The sequence below is a fragment of the Rhea americana genome, unplaced genomic scaffold (assembly GCF_003343005.1).
Source record: "Rhea americana isolate MKP2758 unplaced genomic scaffold, rheAme1 scaffold_150, whole genome shotgun sequence".
NCBI lineage: Eukaryota > Metazoa > Chordata > Aves > Rheiformes > Rheidae > Rhea > Rhea americana.
This window is the reverse complement of record NW_028185595.1, coordinates 1,920,532-1,935,701: the sequence shown is the minus strand read 5'-3', so window position 1 is coordinate 1,935,701 and position 15,170 is coordinate 1,920,532. Positions and strand designations below refer to the sequence as shown.

General features: G+C 36.4%; 1 protein-coding gene across 1 annotated transcript in view; it reads left to right on the top strand.

The window, feature by feature from the left end:
* The window catches only part of TENM2 (teneurin transmembrane protein 2), a 167,304-nt gene that overhangs the window by 86,026 nt on the left and 66,108 nt on the right, over positions 1-15,170 (top strand). The window contains exon 10 of the mRNA XM_085299595.1: positions 389-574. Coding sequence (XP_085155721.1) covers positions 389-574 — 186 coding nt within the window. The remainder of the gene's footprint in view (positions 1-388; positions 575-15,170) is intronic.

The window sequence follows — 15,170 nt, the reverse complement described above, 5'->3', positions numbered from 1 at the left end:
ACCAGACAAATACCCATAGCAAAATCACCATGGGTTCAGGTTTGAATAAAGCAGAATTAAAGGCTCGCCCTCTGCAGAGCTGATAGATTTTGAACATGCTACTTGTGAATTTTTTGCATTTGGGTAGAGGATGCTGCTCTAAAGCTGGCTGTCCAGCATACATTAGCAGATTTTTAATGACTACTTTAATAACTGTTTGTTTCTTAACAAAAGAGGTAAATGCTGGTTTTGATCAGAATATGGTTGTGGCAGCTTTTGACAGCGTATAGTTCTCAATAAAAGATTGTCTGTTCTACTCTGCTTTTCACTATACATGGCAAGTACACGCTACGTCTGCCCCGTCGTCTCTGCCTGTGCTAGCTGTAATTCCTACTCTCTTTCCTCCTAGAAGTGTGTTCTGTGGACTGTGGCACTCACGGGGTGTGCATTGGCGGAGCGTGCCGCTGTGAAGAGGGCTGGACCGGAGCGGCGTGTGACCAGCGTGTGTGCCATCCCCGCTGCACAGAGCACGGAACTTGTAAAGATGGGAAATGTGAATGCAGAGAGGGCTGGAATGGGGAGCACTGCACCATTGGTAGGCAAACGACAGGCACCGAAACAGGCACATATTGCTTTCTTTTCATAAATCGTAGAAACATAGTTGCTGTTGTGTACTGTAATAGGCTGTTCCTTTAAGGACCCTAGCGCTTTCAGACACTGCCTCTGCCTCTCCAGATGTGAAGGGTGGAATGGAGAGGAGCTCTGGGGGTCATTCAAACTCAGTAACAAACTGATCTGAGGAAAGAAAGTCCTCAGCGAATGAACATTAGTAAATAAAGATGTAACAAATGGTCCATTGAGGTATCAGCTGACCCAAGCTTGTCAAACTTAACTAAACGTTCCTTTGTGTGAGTGGCATCTTTTTTAATTTCCTGGTCTGATGCATCAGTGCTTTGCTGCTATTATACATCGCATCCGAAACACATCACCACCACCACCACCACACAGAGCAGGGGTCAAGTTACGGAGAAATAAGTGTTCCCGTTGTTACAGAAATAGCTCCCTAGCATTTTCCTGTGTTGTGCTGTGACAGTGGGCATGGTGTTTGCATATAGACGATCACAGCATGGGAGGGCCTTGCCGGTACTGCAGCATGCTGCTGTACCCTTTCCGAACAGCGTGCTGCTCAGTACAGCATTGGCATCACGCAGAGTGCCATGACTAACACGATTGCATCTCAGCTGTGATGTGWCAGCCTGGGAAGTTCAGAAAGGTTATACTTGCACAAAGTAATCGTGTTCCATCCTCTCAATTGCAGTGCTTGAAATTTTATTTTGGAGAGGAATTGTTCCTAAATGAAGTTCTTCATTTTGTTTCTACAAGAAGTCAGGTAGTGTATTTGGACTATCTTGTGAAGTTACAGAAAACAAAGGAAAAAAACAGTTATTTTCCCTATGCTTTAATCTAAGTGGGAATTTCTAAGCAGCTATGTCTCTTCTGAGAAGTCTCATGAAAATCATCTGGAACAAGAGTACTCAACTGCAAAGTGAAACAATATGAGTTTCAAGCAAGTGTGTGTTTCTCTGAAGAGTTTTTGGAAGGCTGAGAGACACACCTTGAAAGAAACCCACCGAGTCCAAACCCTAGATCAACCCTAAATTCCAAGATTGTTTTAATCATCCTGAAGAGGTAAATTTAACAAAGAAAAGGCAGTAGGTGAATTGAGATTCTCGTGGCAATCAGGGACCCTAATGGGACAGTCCTATTACAAGTGAATTGTTATTTCTTTAATTAAAAGTTTGGTGAGATTTTTGCATCCCTCAATCTGTTTTTCTTTTTCATTCCCCTCTGATTTCTCCTTGGCTATATAAACCTTTTCAGATACACGTATGAGCTGGAAACTAAAAGCATACCCTTACTAAAAAAAAAAAAAAAAAAAATACGTATTAGGGCATATCCTTTGATGTTGTGGTGCTGCATGCTTCCGACACAGTGTGCTAATATGATTTAAATCAAAGCTTTTGTGATTGAACACTTTGTCACCAGTGTAGATGCAGAGTGTTTTTTCACTGTTGCTTTCTGACTTCCATTGTATCAATATATCTCTGCTAGATCAATGTAGGCATTTTGTTTTAATATTAAGAACTTTCCATCTTTACAAAGTGCCTACTATGTAAATAAATATTTTGCATTAAATTGTGCAGTAATTATTTACTTTAAAAGTTGCTGCTTTGCACAAGATTTGTTTTGCTTTATAATCTTTYAGAAATATGTCTATGTTTAGAGAAAATCAGTATATTTAAAGTCTTTATTACTGTGCACACAAAAAGATGCCTTGTACAGAGTCTTTAAGTGAATTCTGAAAATTACAAGCAGGACTGCTGATCTCTGAAGTGAGATTTTTAGTCCAGATATTCAGAGATGTGAAATAAATACTTTCGCTGTTATGGATGTACATAATCACTGCTCCTTTTGAGAGGAAGGGAGCAGAACCTCAAGCAGATAAAATGTCTAAGGATTGTGGTTTTGTTATGTTTGGGGGGTGTGTATGCGTTAGAAAGATTTCTTCGAACATTTATATGTGTCTGCCTGTGTCAGAGATGAGACTAGAGCAAAAAATTTAGATTTGCCTTACTAATTAGCCATTTGAGCAGTTATGTGTGTAGACAAACACCTTCTTGCTTTTGTGCCTGGCAGTATTAATAAGGCRTTGCGTATGTTCATATCATCAGGCCTGATCTGTGAGGTCATTTGCAAAAGTACAAAAAGTGATGCCAGAAAGGAGATTCAGTTCAGAGGGAGCTCTCGGCCTGGTCCCGTTCTTCGGGTTTTAACACAGAGGCTTAGATTATGGGGCTGAGAGGGAGAGAGAATTTGGAAGAGAAGGACAAAACCAGCTTTCATCCATGTTTGCATAAAAAATCCTAAAAGTTACCGCACAAAATTTTTTTCTTAACAAATGGGTTGTTACTTCGGAACAAGGATGAGTTGCTCAAGGTATTTTAATTAGTAGTTTGGAAAGTGAACACGTGCTGAAATTTTACGGAAACTTATTTTAGCTTTGTGCGTTTTCTCCATGGTTTAGCTTTCAGACAGAAGTTCAGACCATTTGATACCAGAATTATTTACTAAGAAATGTTCACTTAAAAAGATAATATTCATGAATGCAGATCTGGTGTATTCAAACCTTGATCTTTTCTATTCTTCTATATCCAAAGCCGTGTCTTAGTCCTGTTTGGAAGGGACCTGACAAACTGCTTTACTCTGAATATGCATTTATTGCTAAACCTAGTCTAAAATCTCTTGAAGTCAGTAGAAAACTTGCTTTGATACTAGTGATTTCAGTCTAAGCTCACTTAGGAAAAATCAGTCTGTTTCTGAGGAAGCACAGATTTTTATATAAACCAAAAAAAAAAAAAAAAATTTACTTCTCTGCATGTTTCTTTACCATTCATGTGGCAGTGGAAGAGCATTCACTGCAGCAACCTGCAGGTATTCCAAGTTCATTCAGGGTATTTTATTCTATTTAATATAATATTATTCCTTTATAGACAGTTGACTAYTCTTTGATATTTCAGTGCTGAGTATCTGAGCTCACATCCTCTCTGGTTAAATTCAGATGAAGTGCTGTTTCTCTCCCACTCACTTGCATTATCAGAAAAGCACTCTGCAAAGTCTCCAAGAATGCTATTATTAGTTCCCTGTTAACCTGCTTTTTGTCCAAAGCAGCTTTCACCTATGTGCAGCAACAGAATTATGTATATAAATCAATGAGCATGAATTCCACCTTGTGCAGTTTTTGGTAAATCTGTGGATACCCAGATAATGTAAAAGTGAAAGGATTGGTGTCTGATCTTACTTAAATACTGTAGGCAGCAAAGCAGAACTCTACACTAGGAACTAGATTTCACTTTGCTACTTTGGGTAAGAGGAAAAATAGCTTGCTGGAGTGATGATGAAAAAATAAATCTTTTCCTTGTGCAAAAATAGATCTGTCAGGATATGTTTATTAAGTGATTACTATTCAGTGATTGCAATTATGGAGGAAGTTACAGCTAAATAATAAAGGGTAATCTAGATGAGGAAAAAATATTGGAAAACTAATAACAAAGCAATAGACTAAGCTATAGCAGTTGCTAAATCTTAAACTAATACCATGCCATAAATTTAAGTTTGAAGAATTAGTTTTTACTTGAAACATCTGAGTTTTTAGTGTCATTAATGAATGCTGTTCTAAAACAGATCAATTACATTCACTGAAAATAATATTCGGATAGAACTATATTCTCCATAAGAATTGTCAGGATTGCAGAGTAAGGACAGTGTGATATAGAGAGATCTTAAGAAGGAGTCAAAATACTGTTTTAAAAGTCTAATTCCATCTGTAATTCACGTCACTAAAGCATGAAATAGGACTGTTATTAAGTCACTGTGAAACCAGGGTTTAATGCTACATATTTATGAAATTAAAGATTAAAATTAAAAGGCCTACACACATACTGTATCTTATAAGGTGAGCTCTCACCAAAAGACAATATATGAGGTTTTCTTCATGGCAGCTTATCATATTCCTGAAGCCTGGCTCCTATCTGCTCTTTTCCTCCATTAGATGTAGGTTAAGCATTCTTCCTTTCAGGCAGAAAGTGGTGAAAAGTTATAGTCAGGAAATTTGAAAATATAGGTACTCTATTGCAGATTAAGATCAAGACAGTTCTCATATTTTCTTTTTTATTTTTATTGCAAATGAACTGTGCCCCCTTTGACAGTCATAGAAGCTGAACCTTCAGATACCTGCCTGCTAGGCAAAGCCTGAACAGTGGTAATGTGTGCATCGCTACAGGACTGTTYTTACTTACCAGGATGATGATTTTCAGAGTCTAACTCCAGAAGTGAGGAGGATCTGCCCCTCTCTTCCCTCCACAGAGTCTTCTGCCTCCGAGAATGTCAAGCGGTAGGATGTGTTCCCTAGAAAACAAGAGATTTGGAGCTCTGTCCTTAGTTTCAATATTTTCTTCTATTCAATATTTTCATGAAGAAGTAGGGCCTAGAATAAAGAAGAAAGTTTTGAAGGAACTAGGATTTCTTAATCTACACAAAGGCAGACTTGTAGGAAATGATCAAAAGTCTTAAGATACATCAAAAGCTGCAGGAAAATGGAAGAAATTACTTTGTGTCTAGGCTGATGAAGATGAGAAGTTTGGGTTTAAATTGCAATTTGGGAGATTTAGGTTAGATAGCAGAAAAAATGTATCAATAAATGATGAGCTGGAATACATTAGGCAGGTTATGGAATCATCACCAGTGGAGATTTTAACAACAATTTAAACGTATGTCTGTGAAGAACAGCGTTGAGATAATTGATCCTACCATGGGGCAGAAAGCAGACTTCATAATCATAACACAAGATAAAATCTCTTCCAGATTGATTTTTAATGATACTGTGAAATTGTCCTTTGTAGTATGAAAGTGTATGTTATTTTGTAGTGGCGTATATTAAGAGTTGCTCTGTCATCCCTTTAAGAATCTGACTCCATTCTTAAAAGTGGAATATATCATTGATCCAACTGAGGAAGCTGCATATTCTTTTCTGTAGCATGTAAGATGATTGCTTGTTAATGTATATATTGGATCACTCTGAAACACTCAAACAAAAGCAAATATTACACCATATAGGTAAAGGCTTAAAATACCTCCTTTTGGAGTACCGAAACTCTCCTAATTGAATATTAAATAGATAGTTTATACTTCTGTTTTCACTGAACATTTTTCCCAAGTGTTTTGGCATGAGCATGCCATTTCCAGCTTCTAGGCATGTTTACATTTTTTCTAGACAGGAAGGAATGCCACCTATCATGTACAAAGATTTAGATTTTTACACTATCACGAAGTCAGTAATCAACAGAAACATTCATACTGCAGTATTGTGTTACCTTTGGACACAAGATATTTTTGTCCTACAGTGATGCTCTTTGTGTCAAAGATTTTTTTCTTCTACTGATTTTTATTGTAATTACAACAGTAATGATTCAAAGATGAGGCAATTTTCAGGAGARATGGAAAGTGTGTGGGAGGAGACAGTGGAAAGCTGTCGTATCTGACAAAGAGCAATTTAGAAAGACTTGGATATATTAGACTCCTGCAATGCATTTCATACTCGAAATTAATCTATAACAGCTTATATCTTACAAAGTATAAAAAATCTTTCAGGCAAAACCAACAGAGTTTTAGATTGAATGCTCTGTAGAGTGAAGAATACATTTTTCCTTTTTCTTTGAAAAATGCGTAGCATATTTGGACCATGTCTGCTTTTCATTACTGATGATTAGAAACATTTCAGTAGTATGTATAGTGACATGACAAAAAATTTTAGAAACGTTGACTGTTTCTCTATCTGCAAATTCAGTTTCCTCATTCTTGTTTATACAGTCGTCTTAGTGTCTTTACACTGGGTAGCAGGTCTCTTGATAAGCATGTCTGTGATGAGGTCTTTTAAGTATGTGGTGTCACACTTTCATTTTGAGTATCGTGGAATGGTTCTCTCTCTGTGCTTCTCTTCCGCAAAACAGAACAGTAGCAGTTACTGCATGAATTAATCTGCGAGATTCTCAACAATTCCTGACATTTTATGCATGCAATTTACATTTTAATTTCTGTCATGCAAGTTGAGAGAGACTCATAAGGTAGAAATTTCCCTTAAAAAGTGACATTTGGGTATTTCTATGACCTGAGAACAGTAATTTTGACATTGATTGTGCAATAGTATTTATTTATTTAATGTTGTTGGCTTTGGTTTTTGGATTTTTTGTTTGTTTGTTTGTTTTTTGTAAATGTGTCATCTTTTCTCTCTCTTCCTAAGCTCTGAATAAAATCTCTTGGCTGTGGTTCCCAGATTATATGCTGTAACAATAACAGCTCTTATTTCTGATCTCATACGAAGTTCTGCTTCTAATTTGTAACTCTCTTTTAATTTCTATCCCAGTAACTAAAACATAATTTGCTACTTTTGTGTTTCAGGCATGAGTAAATTTTTTAAACAATTTCTGTAGCACCAAGATATCCAGAACTAATATATACCTCCTCTTACTTTATCATAGCTGTCTGTGATATAGTATTCCATTCTGAGTATATAATCTGCTGTATAGAGATTTGTTTATGTTCCAAGTTTTGGGGAGTTGAGAATCACAATTACTTTTCGTTTGTAAATCATACAGAGGGCAGCAGGGGATCTTTGGGGCTAAAAGGGAAGGTTATTCGCTAGGGATAATTTTCCTGTTYGTATTCTTTGGTGAAGTCTCCCTATAAATGATTGAAATATGTTACCACTTGAGCAGCTTTTCTCTTTCTTTGTGTATAGGATATATGCAGAACATGACTTTATTTATTCCCTTTCTAGCTGCAAAACGTTAATGAGTGTATTTTTAGGAGAGTCCTGCATTTTGGCTGATGCTTCAAAGATTCACCCAGCAGATATTGGTAAATGATTTCCCAACCTAAAATCACATTTCTTCTGCTTTTGGAGGGGCTTGTACATGAGTTATATTGATTTTCTGGCCAATTCTTGAACTCTTAAAAGACCAAAAAAACCAAGAGGGAGAGGGGTAATCAATCAAGCTGCTGATCTGACTTTCAAAAGGGCAAAGCTGATTTTGCTGTTCATAGAGGAGTATTCACAGCACCAGGCAGTCTTCTCTTGTTCCAGAGATGATGTCTTCTCTTATTTTCTTCCCTGTGGTGTCAAGAACAGCTTCAGCAAGTGAGTGAATTACACAGGATTGCTGGATGCAAAATAAAAAAGACACTGGAATGCTTGTGTGGGGTTAGTGAGATCGATCATACTGGGATGGATAAGTAGTCTAAGATCTTGGCAATATATAGGTTTATTTCTTATTAATAAATAAATAACAGAAGTGAACAATACCTATGCATCCTTTTGAGGACTGGGTTTACTATTCTTTTTTAAGATATCTTTTCATTAATCCCTTGCATCCTTGCTTATACATCCCCAAGATGTAATTCTTACATCTTTAATATCAGTTTAACATACTCTTTTGTGCTTGAAGATGCAGATAAGGCCAAATGTCTTTTGCCTGACTGCAACAAACTCTGCTCTAAAACAGAATAACAATTCAGACAGAAGGTCTTACCTCTTCAGCTTTCCTGTGTATTTTTTCTCCARTTCTAACATAGTATCAAATTAACAGTAGTGTGTGTTAGAAGTTAGAGACTTGTTTTMCTAAGATATTTCATGGTTTTGAAATGCTTCACTTGGTATTTTCTTAGTTTAATGCTGTATTAAAAATATTAGTGTCAGAAAAGAAAAAAAAAGGGGGTTCTGTAGCATCTCTCAACTGTCAGTTCAGAATTTTGCTTTGTGATCTATTTAGGGCCTAGGGGAAAAAGACCTGAAACTGTTGAAAGATTTTTCTTTAAACTGTCAGTTATCTGTTGTGTAGAAACTACTCACCAGGAATGAAATGCACACTGATACTCAATATTGATGTATCCTTTAGACACGGTGCTTAGACCCCTCTCTAATACTGGTTGTTTTAAATCCTTAAGTAAGGATTAAGTAATGTGAGGACTTGTTCAGGATGCCAGTTACAGGGTAGGCTATATCCTGACCCATTCTTATTGAACCGAGTTCTTACAAAATTTGTGTTACTCACTTCTTTTCTCGTGTCCTATGCCTCCGTCTCTATTCTGATCTGCTCATTAAATACTTACTAGGATAACCTTAACTTCTGGAAATACTTCCCACAGATAGCCTCAGTCTACTTCTTTTTAGATAAAGTTGTTCTACACATGCCRACAGAAGCCAAGTATCCTGTTAGGAATCTTCACCTAATGTAGTATTTCTGATGTATTAAATATGAAACTGAAATGTACTGGATACGTGAGCATCTTGGAGGTGCTCAGCTCTCAGGTCATGGTCCTTGCTCATCTCTGTGTCTTGAATGTGCAGACAATTAAGGTAATGGTGGGGTCACGATTACCTGCTTTCTGGCTGCCGTTAATATTGTAACTGCGTGTTTAGATTTTTGCAGTTCCCAGCACATATTTCTATGTTTTCAGTAATGTAGTATTGATTCACATAAAACTGTCCATCTCATTGTGTCAGTTATATTCAAAACACATCTGTGCAGAGTAGACGGAGGTAAAACAATATCAGTTTTTTACTGTTGCAGCAGTTCATGGTTATATTATTAAAAGCCTAGCGAAAAGTGGGACATGAGAAATTARGGTTACTATACTTGCCCTATTCTCTCTTCATTCAGTAACAGGATTAGAGCAGAAAGGTTTCATGGTCTAGCTCCCTCCTTGAAGATTATCAAATACGAGAGCTGACCCTGGACATTGGGTACTGCAGACTTAACTTGAATATTTCAATGCAAATAAATACTTCTGTTAAACAATTTAAAAGTTTTGATGCGAAAGTAATAATTTTTGCTTTAACAAAAACTTCAGTGTCTGGTGGATCTTAACATCATCCCTAGTGACCATTTAGGCAAGTGGGACATGGCAGTCTGCTTATCCAAATCCAAACTTTCCTCCCTCTCTTTCTAATACCCTTAAAAGATTCTTTTACTTCCCCCTCGCTGCAGTCTGCCGGCTCTATGGCCCGTGACCTGTGTCTGGCATCTGGGCTTCATTGCCTCTTCTTGTGCTGTCTCGGTGGTTATCGGGAGCCGTGCAGTGAGTCCCAGATGTTCGAGTGCGACACAGGTTTCGTGTTTGCTCAAACACGGTTTGCATAACGGCGCCCGAATCCTTCCCGTTGTACGTTTAGTTTCCGTTCACAGTATTTAACAGTGCAGTGCAGAGCAGGTCGGTCAGCTCAGCATCAGCAGACTGTGGCATGTTTTTTTATATGCGGCGAAGGAAGATACGAGGCGAAATAGCTGCAAGATGCGGTTTAAGCCTTTCTTTCTAAATGTTCTTGGGTGATTAGGGTAGAGTTGAACTACAAGAGCTGATAGTTAATCTTTCATATAATTAAAAATGATCTGCACTTTTAGCATTTTAATATTTTTACAGAAACCCATATAACAAAAAGATGCATCTCTRCTGTATTCATTGCAGTCAATTATAAAATTGCAGATGTGATCTTTTAGGTTGATGCTGAAGGAGTGAAGTTATTCATGAGTATGACAAGTGAGTAAGATTCGTAATGAATCTAGACCACATATGTTTTAATTGGCTTTCAAATAGTCATTCAGAGGGTCAAACAACTAAGCTAAGAAACCACAGTGCTTCATGATGCTGTCCCTTTCTGTGGAAGAAACAGAGAAACGGTAGCAATAATGGTTTTATTATTTAAGAAATAAATACAATAGTCCAATCATGAGTTAAAATCTTTCTTTTTAATTAAAAAATAAAGCATTTTGTAGCAAAAAAAATAATACTAGATTGTGATTCTAGGCTCTAAGAGGGCAATTAAGAAAAAGAACAAATGAATAAAAAAGATCCATTTAGCAATAACATTTTTTCTTACAAAATGGTGATTTATTGATCATAAAAGTAGCACCACATCAAACACTGTGATTTTCCAATTGGTAAGAATCAAAAGTGGTTGCTGGGCTGTTTGTGGAGTGAGTCCCTCAAGAGGACTTGTTRTTTTTGTAAATTCAGTATGCACCCATACAAAAAGCCTAAATGTCACAGATGATGCTGGTTCTCCTGAAGCCACAGGGGCATTAGTACAGATGAGAAAACTGACTTTTTGTTTAACCACTGGGAGCACCAGAAGGTAGAACTCAGTTCCTGTAGCATGTTGCCATCAACTTTTCATCATATTTTAAATATAAACTGATTTGACTTCTTTTGCTTTCCATTTAATAAAGCAAGGCAAAATGTGTATCTGCTGGGTTACAGATCACTTCTCTCTGGAATTAGTAGAGGAATTAGCATTTTAGCATGCAACCTTACAATGGAAGGCAGTGTGCCTAAAATGAAGCAGTTAGAAAAGAAAGTTGGATATTTCTCTCCCTCTCTCCTGCTTTCTTTTATTTTTAAATTGCAGAAGCACTTGCTTTTAAACAAGCAAAGTAGTACTTTGAGCAGGAAGGCATGGGTCGTGATAATTACTTGCTGTTGAAAATAGAAAGCACAATATGAAACAAAATTTTAACAAATTCTGATTAATTCTATAACCCACAAATAGTTTTTTTCAGAGTAATCTGATGACAGTTCAGGAGAAACAACGGTAATGTGCCTTTTGTTGTTTCTGATAAATTTGAAAGATGTCTTAGACTTAAGAGAGAAAATCACTGCAGAGGAGTTTGTTAGGAATATGAAGAGGAAATGAAAGTTGACACTGCTCCCCATGCAGTGTTGGTAATAGATAGCTGAGTTGGAAAACATTGTATGGGGATATAGATTTTTAAATCCAATGCATTTTTTGTTGGTTTCTTTTGAAACTGGGGGGGGGGAGGGGGGGGGGGAATTGCATTTTGCTACTGCCTAGCTTGGATCGTTATTAATTGATTCTTTATTGTGAAGCCAATCCATATATATCTTCAGTTTTTCCTGTGCAGAGTTGAACCTGCTTTGCCAAAATAGAAAGTCAGAAATACATTGGACTTAGAATGGGGGAAAAACTTCCATATTTAGAGAACTGGTTATTAACGTCAAGGTCACTTTGTCTTTGTGAAGGCTGAGGGTAACATTTACTTGAAGGAAATGCTAGGTGAGTGCTACCCCATAGAAAATGTTAAGCTTATGTAAACAGGTCTGCATCATTGCTTGTGCAGTATTCCTCCGCAGGGATGGTTCTAAATCAGAAACCAAACACGTGAGTACTTCTGTGTAGAGACTGCACTAGCTAGAAAGCTGAAGGGGAAATTAAAACCCTATCAAAATCTATGCTGATTCCTAAGCACTAGCTTGCACTTGCAGCCTTTCTGTAATTCAAACGCAGACAAGCCTGGAGAGGTTATCAGTTTTGTGATTTTTACATTGGAATCTTTTGTTAAAGAATTTTATAACATTTTTGCTTGCTTACATGCTGAAAAGTGAATGAAAATTACCAAATTCATCCTTTATTTCAAACAATAGTTCATATCAAAAACCTTACTTACATATGAGATTCCACTCAGATACCAAACTGTGCAGATATTCTGAAGTGAGTCTTGAAATTGTTAATGCTTTCAAGCTTTCTGAAATTTTGTGCAAATAAAATGAGGGTGGTGCTCATTAAAATCTGGTGATTTCCCTCTTCCTTTTAATCTTTTCTACACAGAGCGTTCAATAAGTAAAGTCTATCTTCTCTCACCAGTATTTGTGTTTCTAGTTACCATATCTTGAAATGCTTATTACCCAATTGAAAAGTATTACTACATGGGAAGTTTTAAATATGAAATAATTTTTAAGGGGAAACATTTATTCAGGAGAATTTGAGATATTTATTCACCTTCTGTTTTAGAATGCATCTGGTACTTCCCCTTTATAGTTTGTTTCTCCTGCTATTCTGAGAATTTCATCAGCATTTTTCAGATAAAATGCTGTATTTTTCAAATTTTCTAGCAAGATATATATTACATATCTGATTTTTTAAGCCAGATGTTCCTATTGAGATTTAATGAGAGCCAGCCTTAAAAATCATTTGCACAATATGCCCCAAGGTCTTAATTTTTTTGTTTCATTCTCCATGTTTTAGCACTTGAGATAAAGATGTTATGAAGCATGCAGAAAGATAGCAACAAATGACAGTAGTCCTATAATTAAAAATTACTTGTTTATTAAAGATGATGTGTTACAGGGCTACTACTGCTGGTCCTTTACTTGAATTCAATTACTTCATTTCAGATTAGGAAATAATTAAAATCAATAAGTTGTTTCATTCAAAATAAAAGCAGGTATGCATGCTGCAAAATGCACTTTAATGTCTCTGGTTTACTGATACGTACATTGACCAGGAAGGCAGACCTGTGTCATTAAACTGCAGGATAATTTTTCCAGTCAGTGATATGCAGATTAAGAGGGATTTTTGTGAAAGGTTCCTAACCACTTACAGAAGTTATTACAGTAAATTGGATAGTCACTATGCCTGATTTAACTTATTCCCAAATATGTATTTACTTCGAAACCTAAAGCTGTTCCAAAGTTCACTTTCCTTGATTAAATCCTGTGGAGGTCTCATAAACTCAACAAGGTCAAACTGCATCAGTCTTTAGGTGAGAGAGCTTCAGCTAATATTTTGATATTGCAAGGTGTTCTTGTGTTAGCTAGCCATGAAATATATAGTGGAGTATTTCAAGTAAGTGAAGACTTCTGCAGTTTGGCTTAGGGCAGATCTTCTCACTCTCTGCTCTAAACTGATGAAATATTTCTGTACAGTGTTAAAAAGCTGTTATATAAAGTATATATATAAAAAATAAGCTGCTTCATTTCTAAGTAGTGAACAAATTGGTTACAGTGAAGCCTAATTAGAATACATTAGTATTTCTGACATTTTCTGGAATCCTTAGAATGTGGCAGCTGTTCAGCTATGGGGAACGGTACTGTACCCAATTGAAATCACTGGGAACAGGCAGAGTATGGTATAATTTTATAATAAATTGTACCATATATCAGTTATAATTTTATTTGAGCACTAAGAGGGAGATAATGCAAGTTTTCCAAATAAGATTTGGTTATTTTCCCTTTAACATTTCATTAATAATTAATAACCTTAATTGTCATTTAGCTGTGTCATTCACAAATGTTAGATTTTTTTTTTTTTAATGTTATTGGAAGTAAATCATGGCAATGCATAGTTTTGCCCTTTTCCCCTGGGATGGATCGGGGACCAAAGTGTGCTGATCCAAAGCGTTGGTCGTTCACTTCACTTAATTCACTTCCGTTGCAGCGGGGGTAGCTGGTCTTGTCTGCTCACGTAGACACTGTGTTTCTCTTCCCTGGAGAACTGCTTCTAGCAAACAAGTCCCATTATAACTAATAACATCCTGCCTGTCCCAGCGTGCATTAAAAACTGTGTCAAATACAGATGCAGGGCAATGAAGATAAAAGCCTAGCTGGTGCTTCAGATGGGTTCAGCTGAGAAATGGAAAAGAAATACTCTGTCTATAAGCAGAAAGGTGGCTTAAATACTTATTCCATTTCTAGAGAGGTCAGGGGAGGAGGAGAGCCATGAGTTGCCAGAGAGTAAACATTTTTAATATGTAGCAAGCAGCGCTTGAAGAGTCCTTCACCTTTAAATTCTGTCCAAATGCTGATTAAATACTCCAGGCTTTCTTGGGGAGGGAAGTGGTGAGATCAAAATCAATATTTCAGATTTATTTAGTATTTAAATATCAAGGCAACTGGCTATGTTTGAAGGATTATCAGATTTTTCCTTACCATTTTTCTTCTTTACCGTTTAGAAAGATAAAGAAGTAACAAACAAAGGAAGTTATCCTAGGCTTTGTCTGGGCATGCAGGATTAAAAGCAGTTTGGTCGTGAATCTAAAATGGTATAAAAATAGCATTTTTATTTTTGTTGCTTTTTATTGGTTATTTGTGCAGTTGGTACATATAAAAACATACTTTAAAAGGAAAATTGAATGATGCTATTCATGAGTTTATATATATTGAAAAGGGATGCAGAAAATGCTTAGCACTTCAGAATGAAAAACGTAAGTATAAAACATACTTTATGTAGTGAAATATCCATCTTCCATGCTACATCTGCCAAACAGCCCAGCATACACAAATACTCACATAACTCAGAATGGATTATTTATCTATTTTGTTTTTTTTTTACATACATTGTCTATATGGTGGAATATTTCTCCTTTGACATGGGCATTATTTCATCCTTCACAATCTATTTAAAATCCACAAATTCCATCTCTAAAAACAAATGTGTCTTGTGTTTGTAATATTCAAATATCCATTATTTGTTGTCACTTCTTAATCATACTTTACTGTCATGAAGATCTAGGTTTCCCACAAGCCAGAAAGGGTGTGAGAAGCATTGTGTGTCTGCTTTTGTATGTTTTTTTTCTTTGACTCTTCCTTTTGATACTCCTTTGGATAGCTGAAATGTTTGAGAACCATATAGTGTGCCACCATATAGTGGAATTCCTGTAATGAATGCTTTAAGGAGGCCAGCTGCAAAATTTAATACATAGCCAGCTATGTAGTTCTTTTCTAAAGAGATTGCAAAGTTTGGTACAAATTGAGGGGTAAATGCTCATAGAGCATACTAATTC